A 13,079-nucleotide genomic window follows, 5' to 3' on the forward strand; every position below is an offset into this window, starting at 1 on the left:
CCAAACCTAGATGGAAAATTCGGGGACACAAACATCAAAGATACCAACAAGAGTTTCTCATCTATTAAACTACTCAATGGTGGTACTTGTTTTACATGTAGAGTTGATTCTGATAATTTCGCGCCGAAGACGCGCGAGTGTGCTGCGAGACACGGTGACGGCTGGTTCGAGGATTTTTTCTAACGTTTGAGAAACCCGTTTTACCGAAAAGTAATGCCATAAATTTCGCAGTTCATAATTTCCGTTTAATCGTATATTTCGTATACCTCGTCCAGACCGATTTCCAATATTTATTTATCGTCGTTCCACCCGACACTGTGCCCTCGTGCATCACTGACAGAACACAGCATATCCTTCAAACCATGGCTGCCTTGAAAGGGATAATCAACCTGTCGAGAACTCTTAAAACGATGACGTCTACGTCTCGGCCCTGTTGTTTTCAAATGTCGAAGAAGACCTACTTCACGTACGTGAACGAGCCTTCAATGCCAATACCAGGCAAGGAACCTTGTTGGCTTAAAACCGCCGACGAGGCCATCGAACAGGCAGAGCTAGATTCAGGTATTTAATGACTTCCGTTCAATCCAGCTGCCGCGGTAATGTCACGTCGAGTATTATTTCCGTTATTCGATCGATTCCGCAGGCATCGATTTCTTTTACGAGATTGCCTTCGCGCATAAATTATCTTTCGTAAGAAGCTAACCTTGAAACTCTAGGAAATGAAACTGAAACGTCAATCGTATGCGTTTGACATTATAATGTAAATGTATTACAGAATTTGACAGGAATTCGTGAGCCTGACCTCTTACTCGAGAATTCTGTTTCGTTGAATTCTGTTGAATTTGTAATATTTTCGTAACAGTCGATTAAAGAGTTAGAAAAAGACTGAAATTCGATAGATTTTGTTGGTAATGGAGCCTTCCTGTACCCCCCTCGTTTTTAATTTCAAGACTCGTTGCGTACCATGCGTAGGCAATGCATTGTGACGTCAGTACTATTTTCGCGCCATTATATTTTTCATTTGTACGTTTACGGTCCGTTACAAAATCGTGGATATTGTACTCAAAAAAAAAAGATGTTATCGTTGGTGTACTACACCATCCAGTATTGATAACAAAATCGTTATATCTTCCTTATTGATAACGAAATATTGTTCCACAGTCGCTGAGCGTATATGTACATTGCTTAATCAGCGTAACGCTATCATTTGGTAATGTTTGCGAAGCGTACGATTATCGCAAATTAACAATAGCTAACATTGATTACAATTTCGACGTTTATCCATCTTTCGATTATTGCGAACAATTAAATTATACGATGCAAAGGAAACAATAACTTTTATTACGTAACTATTTATGCCAAGCATACTCAATGAACACCGATTACCATCGATTGACTTGATAAACGTCGGAGGTGGTAACATACGAACGAAATTGAAACTAAAATCTATATTGAAAGTATAGAATTATTATAGTAACATCAAATGGTCTCGCAATAAACCAATGATTAATTAATAAGCAAATTTTTGAGTTAAAAATGTTATTTTATTAAAATGACTCGAGTGTTTTATCAACGGTACGCGTATAGTTTTATTTTATAACCTCTTTACGAAATCGTTAAGTCACTTTATTGGAAATTGAACGACTTCTGAGAATGTTGAGCTGCGATTCAAGTATACAACGTCGTGGACGATAATCGGTATCGCCTTTCCTGATGTACAATTGAACAAACAGTCATTGTCGTGCTCGTAATAGCGATTATCTTTAGGACCGTATGAATTACGAACATTGTCTAGCGAAGAATAACGACTTTTATAATTAACGAGAGACAAAACCGTGCACGATTTTTACACGTTCCACTTGTCTACTATTAAACTCGTGTTAATAACATAAAAATAAATGATAAAAACATAATTTTAGAAAGGGTTCGGTATAATTCACGACGAATTCCTTGTGCATAGATTTCGTTCGAGAAGCTAGCATGATCGAATATAGAATTTCGGACAAACATATTAACCTCGAAACGAGTAAGCGTAGATACAAATACATAAATAAATCAGAACGAGTTGTCTCTATTTACGTATATTACTTTCCGATACAAGTTATCGATCTTTTTTTACTTGATAAATTTGTTTCCTTGTGTAATTTATTACTATTTACTGCCATGTCAGAGTTGATATTTTAATGTCTCTTTATGGACTCATTGAAATACAAATGCATCTCAAATTCAATATGCCAGTCACTTTGTATTTTTATGTTAATTTTATTACTAGCTTTTTTTCAGCATCGATGGGATAATCGATGTTAACGGTCGTTTTCAAACGGAACATTAGGTTGTTGAAATTTGGTATGGGAGAGCGAACTGAAAATTCATTATACTTAATTTGTACGTTTCATTTGTTAAATAGATCAAGCGCGCGCGATTTCGTGATCTCTTGCCAAGATGGAGAGCGTTTTGAGGTCAAGGTTTAAATACCTGCAGTCAAATACAAACAGGGGCTTATTTTAATATCGAATACATCACAAAAAATTGTAATAAAAATCATCATGGAAACTATACGTATAACACGCGTGATACAATACTTTGATATATAGCATATTTTTATACTCTGTTCACAAATATTAAATAAACGTTGTTCGTTTAACATTCCTTGTTTATTATCCCGTGGCTAATTATATTTACAATAGCAGATTTTCCTTTTTGTAAATTTAACCTTATCTCTTCCCGTTATATAAATAGCACATTACACGATACACAAAGCAATTTCATTGCCCCACTTACTTATACATTCTGTTGGCTAAATTGCTTCGAACAGCGAATAAAATACTTCCATTGTTCGACTTCAGATGTATTTTCATTCGCATTAGAAATAAAATTGAAAAAAATAATCTACAAATTTTCTATATCTTTCATGTATTTTTATATATTTACAAATTTGCTCGCTCAAGGTCACCAGGGGTCTAATCGCGCCATATTGTTAAGTCTCGAATTATATAAACTATATATATATATATATATATATATATATAATAAAATTAACATAAAAATACAAACTGACTGGCGTATTGAATATGAAATGCATTTGTATTTCAATGGGTCCATTTATATATATATAAATTTAAATAATGTTTTACAGATCAGGTGGTGTTCGTTCAGGGAGCAGCAGCAACACCTGTTGAATCTTTAAGAGCAATGACTGACTATGGTGTCCGATGCGATGTGAGAAACGTGCGATTGTATCATATGCATCTCGAGGGTGCTGCTCCATTTGCAAAACCAGAAAACGCAAGTACGTTATTAATACTTGATAAATCTCATTTCTTTTTAATCTGTTCGTGACCAACGACCCATCACATGAGTCATGTAAAAAGATAGCGAAGAAGTTCATACTTGATCTACAAAGCAATTCTCTGTTTTATTTCCAAGCCACTTCAAATAATCCAAGTTATTTTAAATGGATCAAATTTAATATTCGCAGTATCTTTATTTAGTAGTATACATATACATAATATTTCTATGTATTATGACGCTTTGTATACAGAACATTTCAGGTCTATTAGCTTGTTCATCGGCGGCAATGTGAGAGCAGCTGTTCAAGCTGGAACCGCGGACTGCGTTCCGATTTTCCTGCACGAGATTCCACGATTATTCAAGGAGGGACACATCAAGCCTGATATCGCCCTTATCCAAGTTTCTCCTCCCGATGAGAACGGATACTGTTCGCTTGGTACCAGCGTGGATTGCGTGAGGTCTGCCGTGAGCAATTCCAAATACATCGTAGGTAAATTTTCAAATCTTTCTAATTCCACCTTCACCGTATCTCTGTCCATAATTATTCTACGATCCTTACTCCTAATCATTTAAATTTTAAACAAATTTCTTTATAGCGTTGGTAAACAAACACATGCCAAGGACATTCGGCGACGCTATCATTCACGTTAGCCATTTGGACTTCGCCGTGGAGCATCACATGCCGCTACCCATGCATCCTGTAAAAGCGCCGTCGAAGGAAGAGCAGCAAATCGGTAAAAATATCGCAGAGAATTTAGTAGTGGATGGAGCCACGTTGCAAATGGGTATCGGTAGCATACCGGACGCAGTGCTGTCTGCGCTGGGAAATCACAAAGATCTTGGAATTCATAGCGAAATGTTCAGCGACGGCGTGGTCGACCTTGTACATAAAGGATGCGTCACGAATAATAGGAAGAAGATGCACAAGGGTCGAATCGTCGGGTCGTTCTGCGTTGGCTCTCAAAAGTTGTACGATTTCATGAACAATAATCCGTTCATAGGTGAGGCCTCCTTCCATCACTTTCAGAAACAATAAAAACTGACGAATAATAATCGGCTTATTTAGATACAGTTCATAATCATTATTTGTTAATAGTGGCAAAGCTCAGACACTTACGATTTTAAAAATAACCTCTTACAGAGATGCTAGTGGTGGACTACGTGAACGATCCGAAAGTAGTAGCTAAGCAACCGAACATGACAGCCATTAACTCGTGTATCGAGGTTGATATTACTGGACAAATCTGCTCCGACAGTATAGGAACTAGAATGTACTCTGGATTCGGAGGACAAATGGACTTCATCATGGGCGCAGCTATTAGCGAGGATCGCTGTGGAATGCCCATTATTGCGTTACAATCCGCTACCTCGAAGGGTGAGAGCAAGATTCAGCCTGTGCTCAAGTCAGGTATGTGTATCTAACATAAATGTATTCGTTACATTGATAAATAAATGCTAATCTTGACTTTTTTATTTTAAGGCGCTGGTGTCGTTACGAACAGAGCAGTCGCCCGCTATGTCGTCACGGAACATGGAATTGCCAGTTTATTTGGAAAAAGTCTTCAACAACGAGCATACGAACTAATTCAAGTCGCTCATCCCGATCACAGAGAGGTTCTGGAGAAAGCAGCATTTGAACGTCTGAAGGTTATGCCAGCGCCATAAGCGTTTCATTGAGAATGTAACATCAACAAATTTTAATAGCATTTCGCGACAGTCTGCTGCGCACAATGAACAATCATTTGTGCTGAAGAACGCCATCGCAAACTATCTCTCGATTTCGTTTAATTTTCTTCTTGTCAGCAAAATAAACGCATAGAATCGTAATAGTCGAAAGCAGACACTCGACACCGCGTATAACCACATTCTGAATAATTATGAGAAGGTTTTTCGTTGTAAACATTCAGGGGAATTACCGATTCTCGAAAAGAAATCTGAAAACTGCGTTTACTTTGGACAAGTATTTAACGTTAAAAGCATCGACCGAAAACAGTATATAATTTAAAGCTAAAATAACGACGATAAATACTTTTTATATGAAATTTAAAAACGTTCCTCTGTATAATACAATTATCCTTATAATTAGAGGCACATTGCATTTGAAACAATAAATTTAAAATAGAATGTACATACATGTATTACATTGTCTATAATTATTTCTTCTTTGCCTACTAGTCATAGGGCGTGTGCTACTTACACGTTCGTATCGAAAAGACTGAAAAATCGAAAACCGGTAAATGCGACGTTCAAATACTAATCGTGGAGATGGCAACGGATCTAGTATGATATGACGTGAAGTGACATTTGAGTTGTGAAATCCTTTAGATTATGTGTCATCTAAATTTCGACGTAATTGACTTTTATATCCTACCGCATCGGGAAACTTTTGCGGGTTTCTATCATTTATACAATTTTTAACGCGTCATATGTTTCACCGGCAAAATGTTTTGTATTAATTTTCGTCGAAACGTCGAGTCAGCGTTCGGTAAATTCACACCGAAAAGACCGTTTAATATGTGTGGCTTAAAATACATACGAGAACCATTGAATCCGTTGAAACGATGTCCACGATGGGTTTGTGTAGAAGATGCGGTAAAAATCATAAATTCAGGTATTTACTAATTCGATCGAATCGTTGAAAAGAATACTTAGAGATACAGACGTGTCAAACAAAAACAAAAAACACGAATTACTATTAATGCTTCTCAAACTCTTGCTTACAGAGCACTTGGTTTTTATACAAGGAGGCGCAGCAACGCCTCTAGAATTAATCCGTGCTATGACCGAACATGGTGTTTGCAATAATCTCCGCGGAGTAAGATTGCTCCATATGGCTCTTGAAGGAGACGCGCCTTTCGCAAGTCCTGAATTTCAGAGTACAGTATTCTTATGATTCTCAATTATGGAACCAATATAAAGTCCCATGTTAACGGAGCCACATTAAATGATTGCCTTTTAGAGCACTTCAGGTCCGTAAGTTTTTACATTGGAGCTAATCTCCGTGAAGCTGTTAATGAGGGTAGAGCAGATTACATACCAATTTTTCATCACGAAGTGCCCAAGCTTTTTTATGAAAGAAGAATCATCCCTGATGTCGCTCTGATTCACGTCAGTGTACCAGACGCACGTGGCTTTTGTTCCCTAGGCGTAAGCGTAGATTGCACGCGTGCTGCGCTGAGTTCGGCAAAAGTTATCGTTGGTTAATAGACAATCATTAATAATAAACGACGGTTATGAATCGAATAAAATAAAAGTAGAGGAATAACACGAATTCTGAAACAAAGCTCACGTTACGCATCTACTGATAACAAATTTCATTCCTAATTTGACACAGCTCAAGTCAACGAGCACATGCCAAGAGCGTTTGGGGATACGGTCATTCATTCCAGCCACATCGATTGGGCCGTGAAGTACGATTGTCCCTTGCCATGCGTAGCCAGTACTCCCCCAAATGAAATCGAACTGGAAATTGGCAAGATTATAGCGCAAAGGCTAGTAGACGACGGAGCGACCTTGCAACTCGGTATAGGCAATATACCTGACGCTGTTCTCTGTTCCCTCGGCAATCACAAAGATCTAGGTGTTCATACTGAGATAATGGGTGACACGATGGTGGATCTAGCCGAGCGCGGAAACATCTCGAATAAAATGAAAGTTAAACATAGGGGTCGTATGGTCGCGTCCATGGCGATTGGTACCAAAAGGGTATACGACTTTTTACACAATAATCCATTTGTAGGTATGTGTAAAATTTGTACACCTGTATCCAATGTCTTTCATACTCCTGCACAATGCTTATTTACTTTCATAGAAATGCTTACGGTGAACTACGTGAGCGATCCTCGAGTAATATCGCAACAACCGAAAATGACTACTATTAATCCCTGCATAGAAATGGATCTTACTGGTCAGGTATGTTCAGACAGTTTAGGCTGTAAAATGTACTCAGGTTTCGGCGGACAGCTCGACTTCACACGTGGTGCTGCGATGGGCCAAGACGGCCGAGGGAAAGCTATAATCGCGTTTCCCTCGGTTACTAGCAAGGGAGAGAGTAAAATCCAACCTGTACTTAAAGTTGGTATGAAGCTCCAAATTCACCTTGCATTATTTCCTTAGAAGAAATTACTTTCCTGAATATTAATTTTTTAATCCAATCGTGATCGTTTCTTTAACAGGTGGTGGAGTTGTAGTAACCAGAGGCCACGCGCATTACATAGTTACAGAGCATGGAATAGCTCAACTCTTCGGTAAAACGTTGCGTCAAAGAGCGAACGCGTTAATTCAAATTGCTCATCCCGATCATAGAGAATGCCTCGAGAAGGCTGCATTCGAAAGACTCAAAGCTAATCCAACCAAATATTTGTAATCTCTGTATACGAACGTAAGTCACATATTGTACCAAATTTTCGTACCGGTTCAGAATTTAAAAAAAAAAAAAAAAACGTATACTTTATACACAACACTTTGTATGTACAGTTTGTGCAAATAAGTATATTGCTGATTGTTATAGACATTATACAAAATAAATATTGCATTTGTACAAACACAAGTTCTTTTTATAAATTATATTTAATTTATAAATACATTGAATGCTAAATATTAAAGTTTGCTTTGCTAAAAATTTATACCTTCTGGTAACGTTCCTTCTCGCCGTCTTCTCTCCACGTTCTCGTAATACTCGGAGAAATTCACGTAAGGCTTAATCCTAGCGTTTCTATCCGTTGGTCTTGCACCAGGTGGGTACATATCCGATGTCGTGGAAGTTTCGCTCGTCGATGTATCGAAATTCTCATCGGTAACTCCTGTACTCAAATAATCTTCGTTCTCGGGCATTGTGGTTATCGGAGCAGTTTCTACAATTGGATTAAATCTAACCGATTGATTAGTAGGACTTTTCAATGCGTGGGGAAGCGGAAAATTAAAATTTCGCACAAGAAGAGTTATGTCGTCTCGTTTACCAGTAGTCACTGTACTTTGAGAGTTACTCATATTAATATCATGATGAATTCTTACAACTTTATCTACGACAGCTTGAGCAACTCCTGTTAATGTGGACTGCACGCGAAACTAAAATTTATTTCATTAGAACATGTATTTTTGCATGGTTCTATAATTACTAATAAATACTTTCACACCTGTTCAACTGCTATAAGAGCAAGTTCTTTATTAACTTGATCGGTACCACTTGCTTCTTCTAATGATTTATAAAGACCACGCGACATAAGTAATAAAAATCTACAAGAATCGTCAAGTTCTATCCCGCCATGAATTTCTGGTTCGGCGATAATAGGCTCTGCTGCGGCTGATGCTAATTCGTCAAATTCTCTATATCCTCCTTTAACAAGGTAGTTTCCAAGACAACGCGTATTTTCCTGATTCCCAAGATGAGATCCTTCAACATAAATTGCTTATCATTTGCCAACAAGACAAAGATTGATCCAAGTATCATCAACACACCTTGTCTTATGGAATCAATGTCCAAACCTAAATGGGATAATCGCAACAATTCATCTTCATTCCGTAAATCGTGATCAACGCTCAGCTGTATAACCCTTAACACTTGATTGCTGTCTGTTTTACACAATAACGCCCTACTATCGCCAACATTCGAAACATACAATCTTCCACGATACACGAGCGCTACGACCGCGCTTGTGCCTGCTGATAGCTCACAGTTTAACGAATTTAATTTATCAACCTGTATAAAAACGATCTATGCAAATATTTATCAGTTTCATTACTAAGCTCAGTCAAGAATCCTAACTAACCAAATGAGGAAATTTTTGGTACGTTTCGTACGAGTTTAAGCCATCAGGTATATCAAACTGTAAGCTAGTTCGCTCAGCCAGAAGATCACCAATTGAATCTAGATAGCCTCGTTCTACGGCTATGAATGCTTGCCTGGAATGATATATTGTTACAAACGAATATTTTCTGTAAATTGCACTATATATTCTCACATATTAATTTATATTGTTACCTAAGAACTTCTTTGATCTCTTCATCCGTCGATTTACCATTCAACTGCCCGAGTAAAATCTCGGCAGCCATTCGTTGCATAGCAAAATTTGCAGCTTTTGTTCCTTCGTGGCCATCAAACACACCATAAAGGAACGTTGAATCATCGTAACGGCAATGAAAACTGCGATCTTCAAATGGATGCTCCTCTTGTCTATACCCATCCTCGCGATAAATTTGATTCGTGGAAAATCCTACTCCTAAGTGGACATTTGTGAAACGTAAATATTTACATTGTGCATTTAGAGGTTATATTACAGAGATTTATTGCTACGCACCTGATTGCTTGCAGACTGGCAAATCATCCGTCCAACTGTACTGAGTGTCCTGAAAAGGCATTAAATTAGGGCGTTCTGCCCTAGTTGGCATTGTTAGAGATATTTAAATTAACTTTGATGAAGATTTCAACTGATATTAGGTATACAGACTTACGTTTGCAACATATCGACTGGGTATCGATCGATGTTGCCAACCTCACTCGATGAAAGTATAGATACCCTTTGAAATAGATCAGTAACAAATTTAAATAAAAATAAATATACGCTCATGAAGTACGCTAAACTAAAATTGTTTTACATATTAAACTTATAGAAATTATAATTATTCTTCATTGCAACGTTTGACACTCGAATGCAACAAAATCAGTAAATGTCTTATATCTATAAATATGGTAAGATTGATATCGATCTACATTTATCGATTGAAGATCCATTTGAAAAATTTGAAATAATCGAAGCTTATTTGAAATACATAAATACTTTTATGTACCTATTTTCTTGTAACATTTAACACGAATTTTGGAATATATTTTCTGAAACATATTTTGCGTTTTACTTTACAGAACCCTTGTACTTCATTGATTTCAACGGAATGTATGCGCGTATGCCATTAAAAACAAAAGCAGTTCTTAACACGAACTCTTATCATACTGACAAATCACATAAATTTTAGGTTCATCAACAGTACAAATTTTCGTAACTAATAAACATCAAAATTACAAGATATGTAATAACTGTAATCGCAAAATAATGAATTAATCCCACTAAATACAACATGAAAACCTGACAAATTACCCACAAACTGTCAACAAAACATTCATTAAATTAACACAAAGGAATAAATTGTTAAACAGGTTATTATGTATCAGATATTTATTTAAACCTTGGCCCTATGTATTAGTATATCCTCTTATAAATTATTTTTTATATATATATAGGTACTTTGTAAGTGCAGCTAAATATTATTTTTATAATTCTCTATTCTCTTTAAAGAACTGCTCCCTTCTTGAAGTATCCATCTTTTAAAGGTTTTATGATATATTACTTTCCAAAGGAAAACATGCGTCGAAATCCACGAGCAGGTAGCGGCCTTACAAAGACGCAAATAATGCGTCAAGCAAAGGCCGCTGCCGTGGTGCAAGAATTTGAAAAAAAACACGAAGCAGATATGAAGTATCAGCCAGATCCGCTCAAGACACGTAAGAGAATCCTTTCGTATGAGCCAAAAAAGGTGGACTTTAGAAAGCCAGGGATGACCAAAGCAATGTTAGCTAGAGTAAAACAAGCAGAAAAATTTAAACAAGATTACGAACGCAGGCAAGCGGCGGTAGGCGGTGATCGGGTACCTCGAAGGACACCCGCTCCGATAGGAGGTGATTCCAGGTCGCGACAGTAGTTAAATCTGATTTCAATGAACAATTGTAAAGAATGTTGAATGAAAGAGAATTTAAATTTCCTTTGAACCTTCATAATGTTCATTGTTACATTCGAGTAAAGAAAATATCTCCAAGGTTTCCATTACCATACAAGAAATCTCTTTTAATTAGGATGGGCAGAGAAAGGATACCAACGCCCAGAGTAAAATCACGTTCTCCATCCGCGTCTCCTCCAAGAGCTGGACCCAGTCAAGTGAGACCAAAGACACCTCAGAAAGCTATATCTAAGAAGACCAATGAATTAGCTAGAATGTTGAATGCCGATGTAATCCAAGCTGAACCAATTGGAGCTGGACCAATCAGCAACATTGTGATACCACCTGGAACAGTGAACAATGAACGAACTACTGTTGTTAGCGTACCACACTCGGCTGTACAAACTGAATCGAAAATAACGTCGGAAGTGGCAAATCGGTCGATACAAGTGATCAGGTGAATTCATCTATTTTTATTTCACCTGCAACAGTAATACAAACTCTGTTTACTTTTGACAGTGAAACGCTTAATGAACAAGAAGCAGTAGAAGTTAAAGTAGTGAACAACAGACTAACAGAATTACAACAAGCTAGAAGAGATTTTGTTATTGCTGTAGCAAATGTTGGTGGAAATGCTGTTAATATTGGAGATGAAACTCCTCCTGCTGATTTTTCTTTATTGGATGACAGCCTGCCACCCAGCCCTCCCAAATATGTCCAAAAGTAAAATTTCAAATACTGTATGCAATGTAGCTTTGATAATAATATAACTGTACTTATATAGAGTCCATGATATCGAAGACGAATACCTCAGACCAAAATATGGAAGAGATCATCCAGATATTTTAGCTGCCCGTGAATTTTTGGGACAAAAAGAAGCAGCCAGAAGAATGGAAGAAGAATTTGAAAGAATAGCAGCATCTGAATATATGCCAGATGAATTACAATTAGATGTTCCTTTCGAAGAAGAACTTTACCAAGATAAAGACATATCTTGGGAAGAAGATGAAGAAATTGGGATGCCTATGCCTCGTCCATCTAGAGTGAAAGCTTATACAGCTCCTGTGCCACAGCAACAGAAAAGTTTTCAATTTAAATCCTTTGATCCAGAAGAACTCGAAAGATTCTTTGATCTTGAGCGTTTCCCTCCTTGCCCAATATGTGGACCACCACCAGGTAGAGAAGATTTACATCCTGATTTATGGGAGTTGGAAGATCCATGGTACAAACCTCCTCCGCAGCCTGACATGCCAGATCTTATGGAATTCGATTTAATGGATTTCGACTAAAGTAACACTGACCTAATATTCACCTTCTTTGTCTAATGCTAGCGTATTTCATTGCAAATGATTCGTTACGATGATTTCCTGTAAAATATTTACGCCTCGTGTAATGTAAAACTGCTAAACATATGTAAATAGTAATAATAACAACATTTTATACTTAACAATTCGAAACACTACAGCTTGCTTCAGCTAAACCTAACCTCTTTCGAACACATACGATCATAAATTTAACATGTTCATCTGGTATGTACTCATATATAATTGTGAAATCAAAATATTGAATAAATAAAGAAAGTACAGTTGCTCAATAATTTTACGGCTTTAATTAACGGTCATCAAATTTAAATCCTGATAAATCGCATATAAAAGTGTACACTGTACAATGCTGTACACATATACATGACTGTACAAAGATGATACATAAACAGAACCATTGAATCAAAATCACTTTTAAATTCCAAACAAAAATTTAAAGAAAAAATATGGAAAAATTTTATAATTAACAAAAATTTTAAATAAAAAAATTAGATAACCAATTATAAACATTGCATGTATGGTTATTACATGCATAATATATAAATCATTTTTTTAATACTGTTTAAATACTTTTGTAACGCAATAACCGTGCATTTTATTAATTAGTACCAGTGGTGATGCAATATTTTTAAATTTTATATTTTTATTAAATATATTAAACAATTAGTCCGGAAAAAAAGGATGAATATGCTTCGTTCATAAATAGAACAATTAAACAATAAATTCAAATGTACCCTGATATCAAATAGTTTCTTTGCT

At 36.6% G+C, this 13,079-nt stretch overlaps 4 protein-coding genes across 7 annotated transcripts; 3 read left to right on the forward strand and 1 right to left on the reverse strand.

Moving 5' to 3' along the window:
• Window positions 1-114: 114 nt before the first annotated feature.
• On the forward strand, window positions 115-5,429 carry LOC128874918 (4-hydroxybutyrate coenzyme A transferase-like). 2 transcript variants are annotated; one of them, XM_054120083.1, is made up of 6 exons: window positions 115-561; window positions 3,137-3,289; window positions 3,542-3,781; window positions 3,888-4,292; window positions 4,433-4,699; window positions 4,772-5,429. In XM_054120083.1, the coding sequence occupies exons 1-6, from the start codon at window positions 363-365 to the stop codon at window positions 4,954-4,956; spliced, it is 1,449 nt and encodes a 482-aa protein (XP_053976058.1). In that variant the 5' UTR covers window positions 115-362; the 3' UTR covers window positions 4,957-5,429. The 2 variants fall into 2 exon arrangements, with proteins under 2 accessions (XP_053976058.1, XP_053976059.1); XM_054120084.1 differs by having other exon boundaries at window positions 419-561; window positions 3,552-3,781.
• A 131-nt stretch (window positions 5,430-5,560) lies between these two features.
• On the forward strand, window positions 5,561-7,672 carry LOC128874917 (4-hydroxybutyrate coenzyme A transferase-like). 2 transcript variants are annotated; one of them, XM_054120082.1, is made up of 6 exons: window positions 5,561-5,902; window positions 6,015-6,167; window positions 6,251-6,490; window positions 6,626-7,030; window positions 7,103-7,369; window positions 7,467-7,672. In XM_054120082.1, the coding sequence occupies exons 1-6, from the start codon at window positions 5,734-5,736 to the stop codon at window positions 7,655-7,657; spliced, it is 1,425 nt and encodes a 474-aa protein (XP_053976057.1). In that variant the 5' UTR covers window positions 5,561-5,733; the 3' UTR covers window positions 7,658-7,672. The 2 variants fall into 2 exon arrangements, with proteins under 2 accessions (XP_053976057.1, XP_053976055.1); XM_054120080.1 differs by having other exon boundaries at window positions 6,626-7,369.
• Window positions 7,673-7,762: 90 nt separating this feature from the next.
• Window positions 7,763-10,109, reverse strand: LOC128874916 (TGF-beta-activated kinase 1 and MAP3K7-binding protein 1-like). Of its 2 annotated transcripts, XM_054120079.1 has the most exons (8): window positions 10,078-10,109; window positions 9,742-9,807; window positions 9,588-9,667; window positions 9,272-9,509; window positions 9,060-9,192; window positions 8,749-8,989; window positions 8,427-8,683; window positions 7,763-8,358 (listed from the first exon to the last, which is right to left on the reverse strand). In XM_054120079.1, exons 1-8 carry the CDS (start codon window positions 10,092-10,094, stop codon window positions 7,906-7,908), a joined length of 1,485 nt encoding a protein of 494 aa, XP_053976054.1. In that variant the 5' UTR covers window positions 10,095-10,109; the 3' UTR covers window positions 7,763-7,905. The 2 variants fall into 2 exon arrangements, with proteins under 2 accessions (XP_053976054.1, XP_053976053.1); XM_054120078.1 differs by lacking the exon at window positions 10,078-10,109 and having other exon boundaries at window positions 9,588-9,662; window positions 9,742-9,762.
• An 18-nt stretch (window positions 10,110-10,127) lies between these two features.
• Window positions 10,128-12,733, forward strand: LOC128875515 (uncharacterized). Its single transcript, XM_054121148.1, has 4 exons — window positions 10,128-10,973; window positions 11,015-11,455; window positions 11,518-11,664; window positions 11,771-12,733. The coding sequence occupies exons 1-4, from the start codon at window positions 10,621-10,623 to the stop codon at window positions 12,285-12,287; spliced, it is 1,458 nt and encodes a 485-aa protein (XP_053977123.1). The 5' UTR covers window positions 10,128-10,620; the 3' UTR covers window positions 12,288-12,733.
• Window positions 12,734-13,079: the final 346 nt, after the last annotated feature.

This window comes from Hylaeus volcanicus, chromosome 4 (assembly GCF_026283585.1).
Source record: "Hylaeus volcanicus isolate JK05 chromosome 4, UHH_iyHylVolc1.0_haploid, whole genome shotgun sequence".
NCBI classification, from domain to species: domain Eukaryota; kingdom Metazoa; phylum Arthropoda; class Insecta; order Hymenoptera; family Colletidae; genus Hylaeus; species Hylaeus volcanicus.